A 22,805-nucleotide genomic window follows, 5' to 3' on the forward strand; every position below is an offset into this window, starting at 1 on the left:
TGACATAACAATATGACAATTTGTAAGGTTAAATAACTGAAGTAGGCTACATAACAAGAAATGAGCTAAAGCTGTAGAAAAAATGGATCTCAAAAATATATCAACACTATTTGGAAAATTAAGTCTGTTTAGGTACCACAGAACAAGTATCAGTCATATAAAGACTCTTTAGTGAAGATAGTGTTTTTGCATTATCTATTATTGTATGAATCCACAATGCTGTTTGAGTCTCGTCATAGTGCGTCCTCTCTGAATGTGTACACTTCTTGTGTAGGTCAGAGGGTAGGAAATAGGATTGAGCATTATAATGCAGCCAGAAGCTCCTCGAAGGGCAACGCGGTCAATCAAAGGCTACTTTTTGCTTGGTCGCTGTGTCGGGTGCTCCTGTCGGCAATTCTCTGATTTGACTTTGATGTGCCAATTTGTGGTTGATGAATAATTGTCTGGTTGCTGATAACTTGTGGGAGTCAAGTGCATTCTCGGGGTACTCAATGCAAATGGGATATTTGGATTCAGCGAATCACGACAGTGTCCTCCCGAATGTCCGCCTGCCGTTTCTGTGGATAAACTCACCAATTAGCTGCATTTGAAGAAGCCATTTTTGATTAGTGCAATCAGTAAACAGAAAGGCCTCTCCATGATTGTCCCCCTGATTAGATGAGTTGTCACTTGAGAAGTTGCTGGAGATTTTAATTTATGGCCTTATAGTCCTGAAAAGTACAACAATTACCTGATCCATTTTGCCTACTGAACACTCAGATTAGAATGCAATTGCATGGCAAAGTCTGTCCACCTAATGTCTTACCCCGTGGAGACTGTGAGAGGGATCTTAGCTTTTCGTGGCAAATGGTAAATAAACACACAATGCTACTTGTCCATGAGCTCTGTGAAGAAATGGGATTCCCTGGCTTGTTCCGACAGAAGCACAAATTACTACTCCGAAGAACCCTTCTACAGCTACTACTGGCTATTTAGATTTAAAGAAAAGTATTGTAGCAAAGCCCACAGAAACGTAACTCAATACTGAAAATCTCTGTGTAAAAGCAGCTGAACATGGACACATACAGTACACACATACGGAAAAGAGCAAAATTGTTTGTCAAACCATTAAGTTCATAGTTAAAAAGTGATCAAAAGGGGTCCAACATGGATTCCTTTGTCTGAGGGGCCTCAGTAAAACTCATCTCAGCTTCAAATAATGCAAAAATTCAAAGGTAAGCCATGTTTCAGTGTGAGACTAGATACCCATTTTCAGCAGTCTTTCCTTACCCTATTTTTATGTCTGTTATTAAGGCCCATAAAATGGGCTTTTTGTCAGACCCTTCTCTGAATGATCACTTCAGAGTAATTTGTGCAACCAAACTGAATCTTTTTTGTCCACTGCGCTTTATGAGTGAAACACCCATTAACGCTCAATTGGATTTATTAGGGAAGAAGCAGGGGAAGTGAAAAAAGAAGAGTACTTTGAAAAGGCAGATATCACTGTCATTGTGCAAAGGTGAGATTTTTATAACCGTGTTAGTCTTCCAGGTCAGTTTGTTTCTAGTGGTTTACTTGCACACTTGATAGAGTCCCTTCTGTGTCAGGTCAGGTGTGTACGCCTAAATGATCACATAGCCTAGTCATTAAGGCTACGTTTCCACTGGCAGGTCTTTTAATGCACAGTTCTGATTTATTTACCTATATCTTTTTGACTGCCTGTTTGCATCTATCTTTCAAAGTGGCCCATATCAGATATCTGTGTTAACATGGTTCATTATTTTGATAAACACTTGAGACAATCCCACATGCGCACAAGAGGGTTTTCGTCACCGAAATGAAAGCAAACAAATAGATAGCACTGCAAATGTGCTTCAATGGTTAGTTGTTTACTTTCAATTCATAGCTTGAAGTTCACAAAATAAGATACCAGTTTTATTTTAAGGCTAAAAAGGAAGTAGAGAGTCCTATTGCAGCTTTTCCATCAATTTAACTGACGGTGTGAACGTCATAGAGACACTCAATATGGCTAATTACAATTAAAATGTTATCTATGTCCTGCAAAGTTGTCCCTGACCCAAACCTGTAGAATGGCTTAAGAGGAGACTTTATAGATCACCCTTGTCAGGCAGATAATCTCTGTGTGAGATTACGCCTGATTAGGGTGGTTTTAATAGGTTGTGTTTACTGGGAGCAGATTTGGTGGGGGTGAGATTCTGGGTGGTAATTTGTCCTCAAGTTTGGTTATAGGCACGAGGTCTTAGGTAGTGCATCACAAACATGCCCCACCACCACCATCACCACCACCAACAACAACCTCTAACAAAAGTGCCCACGAAGGGATTCTCATTGGACGCTGAACTTAAGGGGGGAGTGAATTAAAAGTGAGTTAATTTTCCCTTTGAGAGTGTCACTGCCCCCCACGGGGAGCAGTGAATGTGCTCTTTCCATGTGACCAGCTGCCTAAATCAGGGCAAGCAAACACTCAAGCAGCATGTTGTGGGCAATAGGTCTGCCATCTGTAACACAGCATTGTCCTGGGCTTTTCCAGGGCTAATTGTTTTCATGTGTGTAGTCCACCCAGAGGTTTATTTGCTGTCCTCTAGGGAACAGTGACAGTTGAAATGTAACGTAGTGCATGTCCAATAGCAAATACTACACTCCTAGTAGTCTCACATTCAGCCAGAGACAAAAATACAACAAACATGTTTTACGTTTAGAGCACAAAATATAGAATGATAGAGTGTCAATAAACACCAGAACTGTGTATGTGTCATTGCCTCATGAGAAGAACATTGCAGACACACTTCTTTAGCTAAATAAATCATGGGAAAAGCTATGCATTGCTGACTGTGCTGCATGAATCCTGGTCTTCTCGCAGAGCAACACAAGGAGCAGGAGGCACAGTGGGGTTTAGGGTGTAATCTTGTTTGGCCTTTGGGGCACATGGACAGCAACCCATAGATTTGAAGCTACAGTCTGGACGTTTATTAGGGAGAACAACAGGCGTCTAATTATAATGCCCTCTTATCAGTGCAGTGTCCATTGGTGAATAGTGGAGAGGAAGCAGCTTGCTGCAAGATGGTAATTGGAAAGAAAGTGGGTGGTCCCACTCTGCTCTTTGGCCCTCTGTGCTTCAAAAAAAATTACGACTCTCCGGCACAATTTGGGCACGGTGATTTTCAAAATGTCAAATTCCTTGAAATGCCCCAGTTTGCAGTTTGGTCTTCGTTTCCTCACATCTAACTGGAAATATAAGACCACCTAACGTTTTCCCCAGAAACAGGATTGTGTGTGCTTGTGTGTGTGTTTGTGTACATCTGTGTGTGTGTGTGTGTGTGTGTGTGTTTGGGGGGGGGGGGGGTGTACTTGTGCATGTGTGTCCATACCTTTGTGTACTTTTTGTCACTTCTATTGATGGATAAATTGAATAGCTATAAAGACCAACATGCATGTGCAACATAAGGCTCCCTTTAAAAGCTGCCTCTTGAGGCGACCCAAACACAGGCCATCTCTCCAACTTCATTTGAAGCCATCTCCAACTATTCCACATAAACAAACAAACGCCAGGAACGCAGCTGGCTATCACCTTGGCAACAGCCGATTGGGAAGAAACTGTTTGCTAGTTAAAAAGTGCAGCTTTGTTAGCTGCGCTAACAGGGACCTGGAATACTTCACAGCTTCACAATGAAGGCCATTGAATGCTTATTTCATTTTTGGGGGTTGGGGGAGGGAGGTGGGTGGGGAGTAAGCAAGTCCTGCACTCTGGTCTCTTGAAAAAAGTCATATTTTTTGGTGGTATTTGTGTAGAGTTATGGACTACATTTTCATTCTACGCCTTTTGAGTAAGGGCCAGTGTTGTGTGATGAAAGAGAGAGAGGGAGAGAGAGAGAGAGAGAGAGAGAGAGAAAACTGTATGTCTCGTACCAAGACATAGCTTTACCTTGACATGTATTTATAATTTTACATTGAACCCTCAGACTCTGTCATACTGAGCTCAAAAGGTTGCCAAACTATTTGGCAGAGCTGCCATGCTTTTCACTAGGCAACTCTACACTTAATAGTCAAGTCAGGTCAACTTTATTTATATAGCGCATTTCATACACAGAGGTCATCAATGTGCTTTACATAAACACAAGCAAACAGGAATAGCTAATAAAAGAAGGGCAATAGTCAAATAATAGTTAAAAATTAAAGAATAAAAAAAGAAAATACAAAATACACAAGGTCATAGTACATAAAAGCATAAAAAGGGCAATAGTTTAAAAGTGTTTAAAAAGTAATAATTGAAACACACAAAAAAACAACATAGAATGATACTAGTCAACCACCCAGTGAACAGCAGCACTCTATGAAGATTCTTGAAGTAGTCCCAAACTGTGCGCGCACACATATATTTCCTTTTAGGGCCAAAATGCCACAGGGCTCGATAGTCCCCCTCGTGTTAACACCCAAAATAGTCAGAGTTTCAGAGAAATCTGGTAGAGCTGTAACTCAACTTCGTCACAGAATCCCCCTTTGCCCAACTAAGCACAGCAATAGTACAAGGAAACAATAGTACTCACCCTGAAGAGTGCTCTGTGAACTGAGTAATGAGGATCTTACCACAAACCGCACTCAGACATGTTACAAAGATTGCCTTTAACAGACAATCACAAAGCAGTACAAAATCACATTCAGGATGACGTGACACACGAAACACGTAACCCATGGGTCAGAAAAGAAAGACTATCTCAGATTCAAAAATGTGTAAATCAGTGATAATGATCCTAGTCAAACACCCAGTAAACAGCAACAATCTATGGAGATTCTTGAAGTAGTCTCGAACTGTGCGTGCAAAAAGTTTGGTCTTAAGTCTAGATTTGAAACTGGCTATAGTTGGGGCAACTTTGATCTCATCTGAAAGTTTGTTCCAGAGCTGCATAGCAACTAAACGCTGCTTCACCATGTTTAGTTCTAACAGTACTCCAGTTTCTCCTGAGACCTGAGAAGTCTGGAAGGTGTGTACTGCTGAAGCATTTCTGCTAGGTAATTTGGATTTAAATTGCATTTAAATCACTAAATGGAACGGGACCAAATTACCAAATTACCAAATTACCAGAAGCGCTTAAAAGTCAATTCTTGATAGACTTTTGTAGTTACGCATATGGGACCCCAAAGAAGTAATAGTGCACACATATTAGCTTAGAGGACAAAGACTTGTTCGCCAGAATATGGCAGGGTTTTGGTGGGGTTAAGGACGTATGAATAATCTCTAAATGCTTGTCCTTCACTGTACTTTTTGTTAGTGTGTTACAAATACAAGACTCTCCCCACATAAAATAACTTAAAATTTCACGTGTGTTTATGTGTACAATCACTACAATGTGTTCTGTTTCACACTGTTTGACTACTACTACTACACTTTCACTATCCATAGTTCATATGATTTACATCAAGGGTAATTCAAACGCTAAACCACTACTTTGTGATTACTGATATTTACATTGTGTATCAATCCAAATTCATGCCTCTATGTATTATTTTAATCACTAGGTATCAGGATTTCTCTCTTGTAAAACCCTCTGGACAAACCCCCGATTCCACATGGAGTGCCTAAATCAGTATGAGATTTTTGGACAGGCTAAACAAATTTCTCTTGAGGGGTGTTTGCGGAACTTAATGAGGCATAACTAATGGTGTGGTCTGCCAATCCGTTGCCCGTGCTGGTGCTAGGGCATTGGGACAGGCCTGCCATTGATTCTTGCTTCAAACCTCTTGAAGAACTAATCAGTTTCTTTGGTTTGCTGTTTCAGGCCTGGCAAAGCCTTTTGTGAGACTGTGTCACCCCAGGTCAGTAGTTATTAGTGGTGACTGAAAACAGTTTCTTTAACTACTTATGAGCAGCCTGAATAAGATGCATAGGACACTTGGAGGAGGGATTACCGACTGGCTGGTGTGACAGAGGGAGACACTGGGCAGAATGTGACATGGTTTAGTAATAGAGGATGCAGAGCTCATTCTGTCTTTTACTATCTCTCTCTCTCTCTCTCTCCTTTCCTCTCCTCTCCTGTCTTTGCAAGCCTTCAGTTTTCATTGCTTTAGAAATAAAGCATAATTCACTTCAATTCTAGTCAATTCTGTTTGTCTTTTTACCACTGGTACAGAAAATACAAAATGTTATGTAGATATTAACGTTCATCTATTCAAACTCATGAGCATCCACAAACAGTTGTGTACCCTTTGCGTTTTTCATATATGTCTCTCTCTCTCTCTCTCTCTCTCTCTCTCTCTCTCTCTCTCTCTCTATATATATATATATATATATATATGTATGTGCGTGTGGTTGTCCACTGTATCCTCAGAACCAAAGACAACAATAGAATGCACTGTCATTTATTTAATTTTATGGAAATGTATTAAAATGAGAATTGCTTTCAGAGTCCTCTGACCTGCTTGAATGTTTTCCATTCTCTCAGAGGATGATTATTTGTAAGCTGTTTTTCCTGTTTAAAATAACCAGAATTAGGAAAGTTTTTGCTTTCTGTGGTGCAATCTCCTTTGATCCCAAAAGATAATGGATTTAAGGGGACAGTGGGGGGGAAATGCATTGCATGTACAAAACTACCTCATTCAAACCATCCCATATGGTAAATGTATCGGTAGAAATCCTCCACAGTGGTCAGATGAGTTAAGAGTATTATTGTAATTAAAATCTGTTCTTGCCAATTCAAAGCATTTTTGTCAGTCCTCTGAAAAGCTGCCCTTCTCACCCAGTCATTTCACATGGGAGAGAAAAGAGCCATCTTTGCCAGAATTTAACAGAAAGGAGAAAAAGAGGGAGTGGTTGGGGAATTCACATGGCACTTTTTGAATTCTTGTGCTCTTGCCCAATGAAAATGAACATATCCACATCATGACTGTAATAGGTCCAGTCTCATGCAGAATGGCTTTATATAAAGCTAATAAGATGCCTTAACCCAGCATTTCAATTGTGTTGTGATGTACAATACATGTAATATGTATGATTATTTGGTTCTATTGTTATGTTTAAATATGATAGTATACATAATCCAACATTTTCATCATACTTTCACATGCAAATAAGTGTACCTTTGTAGGAAAACATGTTTTATATTTTTGTAAATGGTTCATCTGCATTGCATTTTGGTTCCCACATAAACTGTATGACCAGCGTCAGTCAGTCTACACCAATTAGCACTCCCCGGGTTGCTAGGTCACCATGGTCAATTGAAAGACACATCAATAGAACTTGAAAAGGTTTTTCTGCGATCAGACCTTCTGACATATTAAGTAGAATAATACAAGGGGGAGGGGCCTTGCTCAGGCAAGACTCAGTCTGGATTCAAATCACCCAGCAGTAGGAACTCATTTCTATACTAAAATAACTGGGAACAATAGACAAATACGGACTGTCTCTTTGAAAATGGAAACAATGTTCTTTTTGAATCTGTACATGTTTTATCTGAAACTAAATGGATTGTGCATAATTTGAATTTCAGATACCAGAATTACGAGTTTCTATTAAGCAAAATATAATACATTTTTAAGGCCAAAATAGTGTACTGTTACCATAAGTTGATAGTTTTGGCTTGAAAACAGCCATTAGGTGAAACACAATCTGACAGGAGCCGAGAAAACAAAACAGAAATACCACATGTATGTGTTTGTGTATTTACAAAAAAATAGCAGACTTTGAAAACAAAGATGTAACATATCATAGTACTTCACACAATGCTTATTAAATAACTAAACAGAAATTGTGTCAAACGTGTGAATTCACCACAGTTGCAAAATATCAGTTGGTTAAATTCATTTCATTACACTGGCCAAAACCAGATGTTGCTACATTAGGTATGAAATAAGTCTTTGACAGCATATACACACATGGATAATACATTCTTCACTTTGATGAGTAAAAAAGGTCACACATAATCAATTTCTAAGTTATATTCTAGTCTGGATTATAACTGGGCATTTTTAAGTAACAACTGGCTCTGATGCTAGCCAAGTTCTCCATGTAGAGCTAGAAGTTTAATACTGTTTGGAAATATCTGTACATTAACATAACTTTTTTGTATGGAGACAGGGGAAAATATTTTGTCGCCACAGTTCAAGTATGATTTAAAATAAAATGTAACTATAGGATAGGACACCGCCATCAAGGTGCTACACCAAGTAGCTACTTCAGCTTAAGCCAGGGGGAGAGAGCTTGTTTCAGTACACTGAACAACCACACACAAAAAGATGGGGCCAGGGAAAGCTAATGATCTGTTATTTAAGCACAGATACCGCTTGCAGCACCATGTTATTCTGGTGCAATCTGGCAACACATTCATCTCCACAACAGTGTTGCCATGTTGTATCATATAATCAGGTGGCCCTAGGTTAACGCATGGTTTCAAAGGTGCTGGCTCCAAAAACGTGGACATGACTGCCATCAGATGCAGGCCATTTTATAATGACCAACTGATCTTTTACAAGTGCAGCCAGACAACATTTTCAATCTATGTGTTCTCTGAGTGGAAAAAGAGGCTGTCGAGCCCTGTAATGACTTCAGTCCAGACTGGAGTTCCACTGGACTTCACAAAGATCAAAGTTTGCATGCCAGATGCAATCAATGTATGGCAGATTTAATTTCCAAATAAATTAAGAGGTTAATTTTTCTATGGCACATAATTTAGCATTCCATTGAACCTTAAGTATTACATCAATAATTCTAGTCAACAGCAAGAGTAACTATCCCCCATATATGCCATATCACATTCGCTGTAATGATTTCAAGGGCTGGTAATGGAGCTATACAGCTCTTATTTTACAGACTAAAGTATCAAATGGAGTCTCAGCTGTGGACAAGGTTGAAATGGGAAATGTTCTCTTGGTTAAATCTTACTTTCCCCATCAGACATTGCTGTTCAACATATAATTCACTTAAACAATTCATTCAACGCAATTGCTTGTTTCAAGGTTTCTTTATAACAAGTAGTTGTATAGGGTAATGCATCATTGATGATGACACTGAGGGTCTCACTTGCTGTTTTCTCTACAAACATTTTAACACTTGTCCGCAAGACCAAATCACTGAATAATTTGCAAACCAGGAAAAGTTGTGGCTGAATGCAGTGCAGAATGCCACATTTAACACTTAGGCCTAAAGCATGATTTCAAATAAGTGAGGATTTGTTGGATTAGGTGCCATGAAAATATTTTCATCCACAACCAACAATCACATTTTATGTGGTAAGGTAATGTTCAGAACTGATATAGGGTTTTTGGTGAGTTGTCCTTCAAAGACAGATATTTAGGCTACTAAAAACAAAAACAAAAAATAAAATATGTCTATGCAGCACTAAAGTTGGCAATGTAATTGTGTATAGCCTTAACGTGGTCATACAAATAAAAAAAATACAGATATTCTTTGTTGCATATAACCTTGAAATCAATGTTGCGCGTGAAATAGTCTACCCATTACCGTACTGATAAATTGCATACAAAATTATGTAAACGTCATGACTGTATCCTGACTTGGTTCATTTGACTTTAACAGTTAAAAGTAATTCCGTTGCAAAAAGAGCACACATTTGAAGCTGTCATAGTTCATTGGATTTAATATTTGACCAGTGTTGAATGATACGGATATTTTATTCAATATTTACCTTTGCCGCGTTTTAGTTCATACATTCTGTATAATGTCCATAACAAAAAAAAAGACTAACCGGAGAAATGTTAGTTCTGGATATTTGTATGCTTTGTCTGGGTGTACAGCAAACAATTCACGAAAAACTAAATAATAGGGCACCCAAAACACTCACATTATTAATTTACTGTAAATTGGAATAATTAACAACTAAAACACTGTTTGGTTGGCTTCCAAAATGTTTTTTTTTTTAAATAACAACAAAGGTTTCTCTGTATTTCCATGTTATTTATATATCCCGCAATTGGGTAGGCTACATTTCAGTAGCCTATAATTCTCTCTCACTGAAATTACTAGCACTGGGTAAACCTCATTCAACCTTGCTTTCCAATTCAATTTATTACCGATCACATCTTAATAAACCTACTTCAAATAGATCTTCACACAAATTAAGTCCTCGGGATATCTTGCACTTCAAGTGATTTATTGTAACGTTCAATTTGTTTGAAACATATACAGCAGCCATCAGGTATTTGTTGGTTGTTTGAATTGGTTGATTTGTTTATCTTAACTTACAAAATGGAGAATAAAACAAAATTATTCAAAACAATTATATTACAGGTAAAAGCAGTGTTAGCCAAATATACAATTCCTACTTTAACTTCTATTTGAATACATTAGTTTACAATAACCATTACATCGATGATTAGGCGTCTGGCGCGAGGGTCACGCCGCGTGATACATTATCAAAACTTCATACCTGATCTCTTACTCAGCTATCTTCCCGTAAGGAGTAACATTGCTGAGTAAGGAGCAGCATTCGCATTCAACAACATTCTACGTTAGCATTAAAGGGAAGTCCAAAATCGGTTCACAGGTTCAGAAACACCTTGCCTCTCCAGTGTCAAGTAAAGGTCAAAAATGGTCTTACTTAAAAATGCCCCCATACAAGTGAATAATGTCCGTTGTCACGCGTTGGGTATACATTGTCCTCACCAGATAGTTCAGCCTGATATGTTTCATCTGCTTTTGGCCTTTTCCAGCTTAATGTTTTCAGTAGATATATTTAGGAAATATTATGATCAGTACTACCACGTTCTGCCATAGAGCAAATTTGAACTGACCATGTTATTTGTATAATCTACAGCGGAAGTGTCCATTTGAGCCATGCTGTTCATCTGGCTGTGAAGAGAGGGAGGGCTTGGTGACATTTCCTCCAGGTCTTGCGCTTGAACTAAAGCATTGACCTGTTGGTTTTGGTGCTGGTTCATAGCGTTACTAGATGCGACAAGCACGACTCCCGAGCTGTTCTGTTGTTGCTGCTGCTGCTGTTGTTGGTTCGGCGTCGGTGTGTTTGAGCCATTCTGACAGGGTTTACCATCCTTTACGAGCACTGGAACAGCCACTCGCCGGGGGGACTGCTGCTGTTGGCAAAGGTTGTTATCTTGTTGGAGCTGCTGCGCAGCTTTGTCCTTGGCCTGTCGTTTCATTTTATACCTGTGATTCTGGAACCATATTTTGACTTGGGTCGGTGTGAGGTGAATCATGCTGGCCAGGTGTTCCCTCTCCGGGGCTGACAGGTATTTCTGTTGTTTAAACCTCCTCTCCAGTTCATATACCTGTGCCTGCGAAAAGAGCACCCGTCGTTTACGCCGGGGCGCAGCATGGAGAGTTGGCATAGATTTGGATCCGTCGGTCATGCCCGTCAGCGTCCCCATCCCGGTCATGTTCATACCTGTGGAAGGTCCCATGAATCTAGAAACTTAAAAATATACATACACATATGCGTCCATTCAATGAGCAGAATGCCCTTAACTCAATACCAAATGGACATACATGTACACAACTTTATGTGAGTCAATTGTATAGCCTAATGCTAACTTGAATGCCTATGATACAGCATATAGCAACAGGAATATTAAAATAAAAATCACTTTCAGACCAGCTACTTTGAAAAAACAATGGGCGTAAAATTATTATCTAAAAAATCATTCGTTGTCAAATCTAATTTCATTGAACAAACATTTGTGTAAGGCGTGTGTTTAATCTATAGACATGTCGAATAAATAGTAAGTAAATAGTAAAATAATTCAAAGGATAACTTACTTGTTGAGTATCTTGGGTCTGGATTTGCACCATACCACCCTGTTGCTGCAGCGCTATTTCGCATGGTTTCTTGGTAGGACGGGAGGTCTCCCATGTTCCCAATGCTCCCATTGCAATAGCCTCCCATTGCACTGTGCGAAAATTGGGATACACTGTGTGGCATGTGGTAGGTCGTTGCCACAGTGGCATTGTGGCCCATAGAGTGCTGCTGCATGCCAGTCTGTGACACCTGAGGTTGTCGGTAAGCTCCCAGCGGAGAGGCGAGGTTCCCTGTACTATCCATGCCACTAAACTTCTTGTAGGTCTCCTCAATTGGGCTCAAAATATCTGTCACTGAAAAAGGCGTTGTATGCTTTGGGCTCAACGACATGGTTCAGTAAGCGCACAGGTAGATTTTGGTGGAGCAGATCAACAGTGTTGTATCAGCTCTCTTCTTGTGGATGGCTACGTAAGAGAGTGCTTGTAGTACGCCTGAGATCCGATTGATCGCCTTCGAGAAGGAGGCGAGCCCAGGACGCTCTTATCTCAGGGTTTATTGTAGCCAAGCGCCAGGTTTACGACAAACATTGGGGGCGGAGCAACGTTCTAAACGAGCGAACAATGGTCATTGACATTTTAACAAAATAAATGACAGAAATATGTCTTTCGTTTTAAGATAAAGATGTAATGAACTAATTATTTTACTTTTGTATTTTCTGATCGATTACTGTACTGCGTTTGACTTTACTGTATGATATATATAGGTGATATTTTAGCCCATGTAAATTTTGTTTGACAGGATTGCTGAGTGAGGGCTTTTCAAGCGAGGAAGCGGTGCCGTTGCTGTCAACAGGGAATTCCATAGTTTCTCCGAAGTTGGAGAGCACTTTGACGAGACATAAGCGCCACTGCTATCTTCAGAAGCACAATGAAGGTCCCCCTCTATTGTATGACCTAATCTATGGGTCTTGAACATCATTTCTCCACCAGAGAGGGATTTCTAGTGTGGCCCAAAGAAAAAATAAATGATGACACTAATAGCGATTTTAGTGGCTGAACAATTTTAGTAGACTACATTTAACGTCCTTCCGATCTGAGTCAAAATAAGTTAATTGAAAATATTTTTTGAAATGATTGTCTATATTGACGTTTTAGTTTATAGCCTAAATGCATGCTATTGGTGACTTTTTACGCATTTTACGCAAATGGTATGGTCCAAGATGGATCTATGTCAAGCTATGGTATCACTCAGGCCTACATTATTTTAAATAAAGCAAATAAAACCCATTATTAGTAATATACAATGTATAATCAGTTCCAGTATATTCATAGGTTGTCAGCTGTAGGCTATTACTAGGTTTAGGCCTTCGCTGCATGTCTGAAGATTATGTATTGCCTTTCCATGGCCAGTTTCTCGATAGTTATTATCCCCTGTGTGTGTGTGTGTGTGTGTGTGTGTGTTTTGTCGACATATAGTGCACACTAGACATTTGACGTTTCAGAAGTTTATAGGTTTATAGAAGTTTATAGGTTTTGTGCGATTCCCACACTGACCTCATGTTTCTCTGGGGCAGATTTAACATCTCTCTCTCTCTCTCTCTCTCTTTCACACAGAGAGGGGGGGGGGGGCAGGTGCAAAACAGGAGCTATCATATGTAGGCTATCTCGTTATGGTTATAGTGAGGTTATGGTTGTGGTAGCCCTTTATATGTAAAGCTATACTGACACCCAAATATAACCTATATGTCATGAAGAAAATACTCTTCTCACTAAACCTAAATATTGCGTCAGTGAATGCAAATTGTGATAAGGGACATGTTTAAACTATATGAAGTTCGGACAAGGTCTCATTCAATGTTTCAATTTGGCAACTAGTTAACAGAATACATTTCTAAGTTTGACTAGAATTCATTAAGTTGGTATTAGGAATTGCATTCCTTTATCTCAAAACAGCCTATCTTAAGTAAAATAATATTCTTACCGAGCAGAAAATAACTGAACAAAGACGCTTGGTGAGTCACTTCTTAGTCACTTGTCAGGACCCAATGTCAATCTTAAACAGCACTAGGCTATTCTTCATTTTATGCCAATATCACACTGCTTGAGTGTAAATAAACTTAACAAATATGTACGCACTCGTTTCATAGGCGCCCTTCAGTTACGTTGTGTGGACGCGCATTCCACTAGGCCTACTTTATTAAACATGAGTGGGCGTTTTGTCTTGTTTTTGAAGTTCAGCTACACAACTCAAAAGCCATGCCCTTTCAAACTGTTGTGGAAAAATCATAAAGAACCTCCAGGGTAACTTTCCTTCTATTCGACTTTGCTGTCTGTAACCTGTGGGTGGCCTCTGAAAGTACATTTGTTGGCTAGGCTACTGCTTAACACCTCGTCAATAATGAAAATCGAAATCATGCTATTACATCTGTATGCATGTCAAAGTAGCCTACAGTGTTGTAACATAGGCCTAAACATGCGCGATTTTTAATTTGCGTTTAGTTTGCCTTGGTTGTGGCCACTAAAAAGTGTTCGTTAAGGCCCATGCTTCGTGTCCATTAGGTAAATGAGCCTAGACACTCAACCTTGCAGAATATTAAGCCAGGGAGCATGACCAAGGGCTCACCAACCTCGTCTCTCAGAAAACACTGGAACGCAGGGATGGTTGACCGCTCACGTTAGCTCGGTATTAGAATAGAACAGCACTTTCCTTAATGTCAGGTGAAAGCGCATAGGCCTTTGTCAATGTTTAGACTGGATTGTTTAGATGGCTTAAAACGTCAAAATAAACACATGCTCGCCGGCCTTTCTACAAAGACTGGGATTTGATGACGTCGCGTTTCTTCGGTAAAGTAACAAACCCACATGGCACCTCTACATTATTACTCTTTCTATGTTTCATTTTTAATTAATTTGAAGTCATGCGAACTTGAGAAAATAAGGTGGTACGGATAGCGCGCGCATGTGCTCAAGCACCTTTGTAATGAAAATGGTTTGATATACTCACACCTTTATTTCTTTTCAGGTTGAATAGTTTACGTCAAAGGCATAGTCTACATAGGTTTGGATTTTTTTATTCTCAGTGACATAACAAATTGTATGTAACAAGTATATTGTATTGTATCAGACAGTAGTTGTTTTCATATAATTGTTTGTGTTAAACATATTTCTTAATAATCCATTTTTTTCGAAGGCCTACTAAGAGCTCAGTCCTTTTGTGACTGACATTTTTCAAAGATCGCAAAAAATGCAATATGTAGTTAATATCTTTGATGGAATCATACACAGGAGACATTAAACAAAAAAAAGAAAATAAATAAACATCTGCTTATTATAAACAGGCCAAGACCGTGATCATTAGCCCAATTAAAAAATTGCTTCATAATCCTTTATGTTATGAAATTATTTTAGGACTGTCGTACTGAAGGTTACGTGCTTAGTTACGCTTTTGCCTTCAAGATATCTTTGACCATCACTTAAAAACAGTCATAAATAGTTGAGATATGTGTGCACAATTGTAATACAATAGGCCAGCCACGCTAAGTAATGCAGCTAAAAGTGAAGGCAGCATGAGCAAATTAGTCGGTAGCTATTACACATCTGGCCTTATGATTTCACAAAATGAAAATATATTTTTTAAAAATCTGTTCCGAGGGGATCTAGGAGTGACATGTCCTGAGATTATGCTGTTTATTTGTGGCGTAGCCTCGTCTGCTGTTGTTACACATCAGTCTTCTTTTCTTATCCCCTTATAGGCCTATACAGAGAATATGATGCTTGGTATATTTTAAAATTCAAATACTATTTTCCCTTTTAGGGTGCTCTACAGCGCATATGAGACTCAAGCGTGCGGACATTAGAGTGCTTGTTGCACTTGGGTTTACGGGTTCAATAGCCAGTAGGATGAGAGGAGAGGTCAGTGAAGGGCTGAAGCGCTTGGAGTAAGAGCTGAGGTCCTGACCCAACTGTCTGAAATATCCAATGGGACTAAACAAGTGAGTGTGAATAAGACACGATAACATTGGGAAATGCCTTTTTTTTTCATGCGCGTATGCAGCGACGTAGATTTGCTTTATTTCTATGTAGTCTAGATTGGAGCAATGTTGACAACCAATCTTAAGCAAAGGCCAAATCTCTCCATGCCTGAGCATAGATTAAGTGTTTCAAAATGGCGAGCAAATATCTTGTAACCCATTTGATCATGGGCGCCTCCTCTTAATTCTCCTTGTTAGACAAAGACAGGGGCTAATGTGGTTCTTTGGCTCCAAGGCTGGCCCTCTAGATCACCGTGATGGGTAAGCAGCGCGTAAGGCATTAATGGAGGACCCCGTTTCAAAGGTGTGCAGAATATGTCAGGTAAACCTCATGTGATGTAGAACTGAACTCAATCTGCATTGAGTGTTCAATTCTTTAAATGATTCTAATTCTAATTAAAATGATTTACATTAATTAGAAGCCTTCTATAAAAACTGTTGCCAAAGAGCGATATGACACACTAGTAGTCCATCTGGGACTGAAGTCCCTGCATGTTGTGGCAAAGTTTTGTAAAGATCAATAATTATCCTACGGTTAAAAAGAGAATGTAGTCTACTTCATGTAGGAACATAGAGCTGCCTGGCCATTAGCCACATGGAAACGCGTTTAACACATAGGTTGAGCCTAAGTCTCTATAAAGGCCTTATCTACAACATTTAGTAAAGGTAAATATGAGCGCTTAGCATTCCTGACAATTTCCCGCACATATTTCCATTTCAGAAGAGGAACAATAAAGAGAACAATTCCACAGCTGAATGTGTAAACTAGTCTACGGTATTTATTTGACCTTCATTGTTAAATGTAGGCCTACAAAAAAAAAACTCGAATAGTCACAATATTTAGAAACCCCTCTACATAAATGTAATGGCCACAATGTATCACAATTACAATTGTCATTTAAGAAATAAATTGCTGAGGGATCATCATGACCTAAATTGAAATAGTAGTTTAATAGCCTAATTAGACAATTTGGTTTAAATAGCTTTATCAAATATGTTTTTGGAATGCTTACCCTACCACATTACTGCAATTTTACAAAAACGTCAAGACTGAAGGCAGGCCCACAGAGAGGTTAGACGCGTGTACAGTGTTGTCTTCAACAATATATATCATAATTAATACTTACAAAATGAAAAACTGTTCATTGCTATATTCCGGATAGTGTACAGGAGAAGGATGCAAAACTTCTCTCTGCAAGGATTTTCGGCTGGTTTGAACGAAAATTAGGCAGGTGCTTGTCTGTCCTTCGCAGGGGCCAAGCTACTTAAGCACTGTATACCTGCTTGTGAGGAGGTGAAAGGTCTCTTAGAGAGGACCAAGTATCTACGAGGCCTCTCGAAGACTTTATTCTTCCGTGCAAGTTTTCATTCAGCCACAATTAATTTTGCTCGCTGGACGTAATGACGCTAATAGCCTCCTAAAAACACAAGTAACACACGAAGATAGGCTATAGCCTTCCAGGACACCTCATAAAGTTAATGTTAATGGTGAATTTCATGAATGCATTTGACGTTTACGTCGATCGGACTCTTGGAACTATGCATCTGAAGACTTGGATATCTATCTCAACCCTTGTCTGCTAGATGGCATATTTTACTTGAAATTAAGCATACAATAGATATGTGTGGAACAGGAATCCTTCAGACATGTTTGATTTACTGGACTGGGATTAATTTTCTCTAGGAGAAAAAGAAAGGAGCGCGACAAAGGCTGTCTTTTGCCATTCTTTGGCATTACCACATTTTTCTTAGTACTTCAACTAAATTAACTCGGGTAGGCTAAGTCTTTGAAAGGTCGCATTGGAATGTCGTGCTCAGTGAAGATGGGGTTTTGTTTTCCTCAACAGATTACGCAAAGAATATCGAAACACACCACAAACCTGATTGAATTTGAAATTACATCTAATTCGCATATCTGCATCCGTGACTGTTATGCTTCGTTGTTCAGGTAAGTCGTTCTATAGGCTAGCTCTATTTTGTATATCTATATGACGTTAAGTGAGAATGGCTGCCCGTGTCCGAGAGCTATAGCCTAATAAATTGAAACACTGTAGGTCTATAGCATACAGGTAGGGAGTTTGGGAACATTTCTAGCATTGATTTAAAGTTACATTAAAGTTACATTGATTTAACTGCCACGTTTTTTGAAATCAGAAGTGAGGGATTTGAAATCAGGAGGGGGGACACACAAACACACACAGTGAGTGGGAGAGAGACAGAGAGAGAGAGAGAAAGAGAAATGCAATTAACCCATCTTAGATGTGCAGCGCACAAAAACGCATTCCACAACTGCTGAATGAGGAAAAACTGAATATGAGATGTGATGTGATTTACTTTATGACGACCTCAATAACTTACACAGTACTCCCTTTACATGTTTTTTTGACCTATTAAGTTCATTCAGTCAGATTTAGAATGTAATGCCAGTGATATATGTCATGGGGTCTTTGTGGTATACGCCTGTTTCTAAATCATGTTGACCAGTGCAGTGTGCAGCTGCTGGTTCGAAGCATCTAGTTTTTGCTAAATCATAATTCATTTCGTGAACTGGACATTATTGTGTTATCGTCAACAACTTAACTACTCAGCAAATAAACAAACATTTGTAGATCTGACAGAATGTTATTTATCGAGGGTAGGAGATCAACGCAGTGCACAAATAATAAGGTTTATTCAGAATGTGTGTGTGGATGGTTGTGTGTGGAAGACACACAAGTGTTTTCCGCTTGTGTGACAGCTTACAAAACTGCCTTGTTGGAGCCATGTTGCATACTGTCTGTATAACAAAGACAGGACTAGGTGGATTGTGTGCAATAAAAAGTTTTTGCATTACTATATGTTTACCAAGGTTAGCACTGTGCGTGTGTGTTGTATCTGAAGGTATTTTAAAATATTGTAATATGAGAATTGGTTGTGACATACTTTTTTTACTTTTTTGAAAGCAATGCAGATATCCCTTAGCTTGATAATGTGTAAATTATTAAGTAGCAGTATTGATATAAAAATACTACTAGTCTTAAATATTTGAGTGGCCATCAATACTTTAATTTAACAAAATCATTACATATGTTCACAAATTAATTTTTGATGGTGCTTCAGATTAATCAAGAATGTGATTACCAGAAAAGAACAGAGATGAGAATTTGAAAATGTATGTGTATTGTACGGAAATCAAATTGTATTCCTGAATTTTCAAGATGCACTGTGAATATGAATGATATTAAAACTGAAGTAAATGGCAGTAGACTTGGCATGGACAAATATTGCATGCATGAATGGGTGTTATCTTTTCATATGTTATATTTTCATGCTTGTGTGATGTTTAAAAAAAGAAAATGTTTGATTGTGAAAACATCAATAAAGTTGTCTTACATTAACACAAAGAAATTATATTTTTTCCAGTATCACTGCTTGTCAAAACATACTCAAAATATTCATATGCAGTTCAATTTAGGCCAGTTCAAAGTCAGTTATGAGAGACATTGCTAATAATGTTAGCCAAAGTGTGAAGAAGCATGCTATTAATGGGTAACCATAAAGTCACCTTATCTTCTAATAAAAAGGCAGAACAGCTAACATAGTGAGTTGTCTGATACAAGAGAGCATGTGGTTGCAGAATCCTTAACCTGCCTCATGAATAAACCTCAGCTGTATGAATACCAATACATTATAACAATTGGTCAAATTAATATTAAAGGAATACTGTTGTAGGGAGTGGGCGGTCATGCCAACTTGCCTCGAACCCTGCCACACAGGGCATGGAACTTGATGCTTGACTGCAATGTCAAAGAGCTCATCAGTATGGCAGTCTGAACTCATACTCAACTCTTCTGACATCCATGTGCTTTGTGCAGGCAGGTGTCCCTCACACATCCCCCTACTATGATTCTCCCATCCCAGGGTGCCCCACACACTCCTTCATCCATCTCTGGGGTCACTCACAAAGGGGTCCACCTAACCTGAGAGTCCCTCTTGTGACTTGTACCATGGGCACACTTTGAAGGCCCACCTCTGACACATATGAAGGGAGAAAGCGAAAGCAATCACCCTTCTACTTTCACCTGTGACTACAATATGATAGCTCTGCTTGATACCTTGCTTTTTCTATAACACAAAACCTCATATTAATTACTGTCTATGCACAGGTTGTGAACAATCTTTGCGTAAATAAAAAAAAAAGTCTAAAGTCTAAAGTTCAGTTAACTGAACATGACCCCTGAGAAGAACTTCTAAAGCTCTGTTTTTGGACACAATAGCCTTATATTAACACCACATTCATCAGATACACTAGCAAAGTTCTGTTGTTTTGTTGCACTACCAGAAATTTAGTAGTCAATACCTAATAACAGTGTAGTTCTTGATTCCCACAACCATCATAAATAAATAAACAAACAAACAAACAATTAAATTAAGAAATAAAAATCCAATGTTTTTATGCCTAGATTCTCAATAAATGTGACTTTAGTACGAACATGTGTAAGAAGTCACAAGATTTCTCACATTTAATTGCTGTCATTTTACCTTAAGCTTACAATGATTGGCAGATCTGATAATACTACTGTCTTGCATGGTACAGCAACAAGACATCATAATAACCTTCATAACAGTACAGGAAATACACATAATGACATTAAAGGAATTATCCGGAGTAAAATGCACTTTAGATCAATTTACGGATGATTGGGAGTACATACGTTGAGTTGACATAAAAATCATGTCATTCGGATGTGTTTTGAGAAAGTTCGATTTTACCGTTTTTAGTCAAAACTCGTTAGCCTGGAAGTGACCAGGGCATGTAATTTCCCCGCTACAAAACGCTAATTTTATACCTCTTCTACAGTTCCAAACAACATTACACTTACGTGGTAGTGAGTAGAGGGTCCCTAAAGCCAAACCGAAGTATCCCGAGGTCTTTATGTGGTCTGATAGAGAGTCCAGAATGAAGTTCATCAAGCCAGTACCTTTCCGGAAATGTTGTTGCTGCAGCTGGCATCTTTAGGGGAAAGTCCGTAGGACCAACGGGCAAAGTGCAAAGTCTAACTAAAACAAATGTTATAATGAGGCAAAATCTATTTCCTTATTTAATACTATAAGCATGAACATCAGTGGATCGACTCAACACTCCAACATGGCACACAGTTTAGTTCATGCACTACACTTTGCACTTTTCCCATTTTTAAATTAGGGCTTGAAAAATGTTAATCATTTAAATAAATGATTTTAAAGTTGTGTTAATATGCTATGTTGTAGAACAGGGGTTCTCAAACATTTGTGGGCCGGAGACCCCTCATGGAGTGGAAAATTCTCCAAGGACCCCTCATAATCGCAACACATAAAACTTAAATTACTGTAATCATAGCCTTTTTTTCTGTTAGATGCTTATGTTATATGTATTTTAAAAACATAGAGTGCTAATACCACAATAGTCATGTTAGCAAACTTTGACAGTATGTAGGATTTTTTTAAAGGATTGTAGTTTCTTTGTCAAATGTAGGCCTATTGTGTTGAACACATAGTGTTTGCTTCACATAACTTTCATTTTTTTGGCGGTTAATTATTAGTAAAGTGTTTTAACGTATTGATGTAACATATCAGCAGATCATTCGGGCAAATACTGATACTGTAGCATTTGTCGCCATATAAGACAATTTCATATTTTGTAGCAAGCTTTGTCAGGGACCCCCTGACAATATGCTGCAGACCCCTTGGGGGTATAATAACGCCATGTTATTTCCCATAGACATTCGACGCCCGGAAGTTGGATGGATACGGAAGTTACGGAGGCGGGACTTATTCTGGAGAGGTCTATAGCCTGACAAGAAGGGGAAATAAGACAAGCTAACCGAACATGAACGCTGGATCGTGAAATGGCCACCGATGAGAAATTTCAATGTCATCTTAGACCAAGCTACCATTCACAACTTTAGAGCAATATAGCAATTTCAAAATGTGATATTAAGATAAATCAAAAATAATTAATGATGTATAAGTTAACTAATACCCTACTACGATTTTGTTATCAATTCACACCACACGTTGACAGAATACAGCGAGCTAGCTGATGTTATCCTAAATTAATTAACGTTACAATGATGGCTGCCACTGAGGATATGAGATGGGTAACGTTAATCACAAAACAATAAAGGCAAAGATACATTTTTGTCAGTATGAGTTGCTGAACCTGTAACGCTAAACTGCTAAATTACTTTACGTTATTTTACCGTAACTTCAGCAAGGGAGGGATAAACCCAACTGTTCAACTTTTCAACCGTTCACCCGAATACCTTTCAGCATACAAAATTAAAAAGTGTCTGAACATGGCATTAAGAAACATACATGAATTTCACGTTAGCAGATCAAACTTACCAGCAAATTATGTTACAGCAACGTCTGTGCCAGTCCATCTTGTAGGCCTAACGTTACAGATAGCTTAAGCTGAGGCTGCTCGGCTGACGACGAGGCGGGTTCACCGGCTTGCTCAGTCTCATACAGAGCCTCGCCCTTTTACCCATATATGGATTGGCCAGGAGGTGGGCGGGGTTAGGATTCCCCAAAGGTTTTCCAAGATGGCGCCGCCCATAGCCCCCATAAACGGCTTCATAACCGTTCTTCAGAAAATCTATGGGTGACCTCACAGACGCTTTGTCCATATTTTTTACAGTCTATGATCAAAACTAAAGGTAACTTTAGCCTTTATAGAGCTGTATAAAGTTGTCCAAATTAATAAGTCGTAATTAGGCGTTGTTGTAAAGACATTGCATGTAGATGTTGTACTATATAGGCTACTACTTTTTTAGGTGACCAATGCACGAACAAAACTGGGAAACGGACAAATATTATCAAGGCTTTGAATGTTTCCGCCTGTGCATGGGGGTGTCTGTAGATCGATGTGCATAGCATTCATTCCTGCAGGCCTCTGGCTATGCATGCGCCCTTAAAATAGCATCTGAATTTGCGTCACTGACTTTAGACCAGGATGTTACTGGTCTGTGGCGGAATTTTTTTCTGAAACTGCAAAATATCAACAGGGAACGTTTGTGCCGGAACACACCCCCTCTTTTCACTGAACCGCC

At 38.9% G+C, this 22,805-nt stretch overlaps 1 protein-coding gene across 2 annotated transcripts; it reads right to left on the reverse strand.

Annotated features, from left to right (window-relative positions):
• Nucleotides 1-9,888: 9,888 nt before the first annotated feature.
• Nucleotides 9,889-12,237, reverse strand: nkx2.4a (NK2 homeobox 4a). 2 transcript variants are annotated; one of them, XM_042072308.1, is made up of 2 exons: nucleotides 11,723-12,237; nucleotides 9,889-11,351 (listed from the first exon to the last, which is right to left on the reverse strand). In XM_042072308.1, exons 1-2 carry the CDS (start codon nucleotides 12,090-12,092, stop codon nucleotides 10,705-10,707), a joined length of 1,017 nt encoding a protein of 338 aa, XP_041928242.1. In that variant the 5' UTR covers nucleotides 12,093-12,237; the 3' UTR covers nucleotides 9,889-10,704. The 2 variants fall into 2 exon arrangements, with proteins under 2 accessions (XP_041928242.1, XP_041928241.1); XM_042072307.1 differs by having other exon boundaries at nucleotides 9,889-11,378.
• Nucleotides 12,238-22,805: the final 10,568 nt, after the last annotated feature.

Source organism: Alosa sapidissima, chromosome 19 (genome assembly GCF_018492685.1).
Source record: "Alosa sapidissima isolate fAloSap1 chromosome 19, fAloSap1.pri, whole genome shotgun sequence".
NCBI lineage: Eukaryota > Metazoa > Chordata > Actinopteri > Clupeiformes > Clupeidae > Alosa > Alosa sapidissima.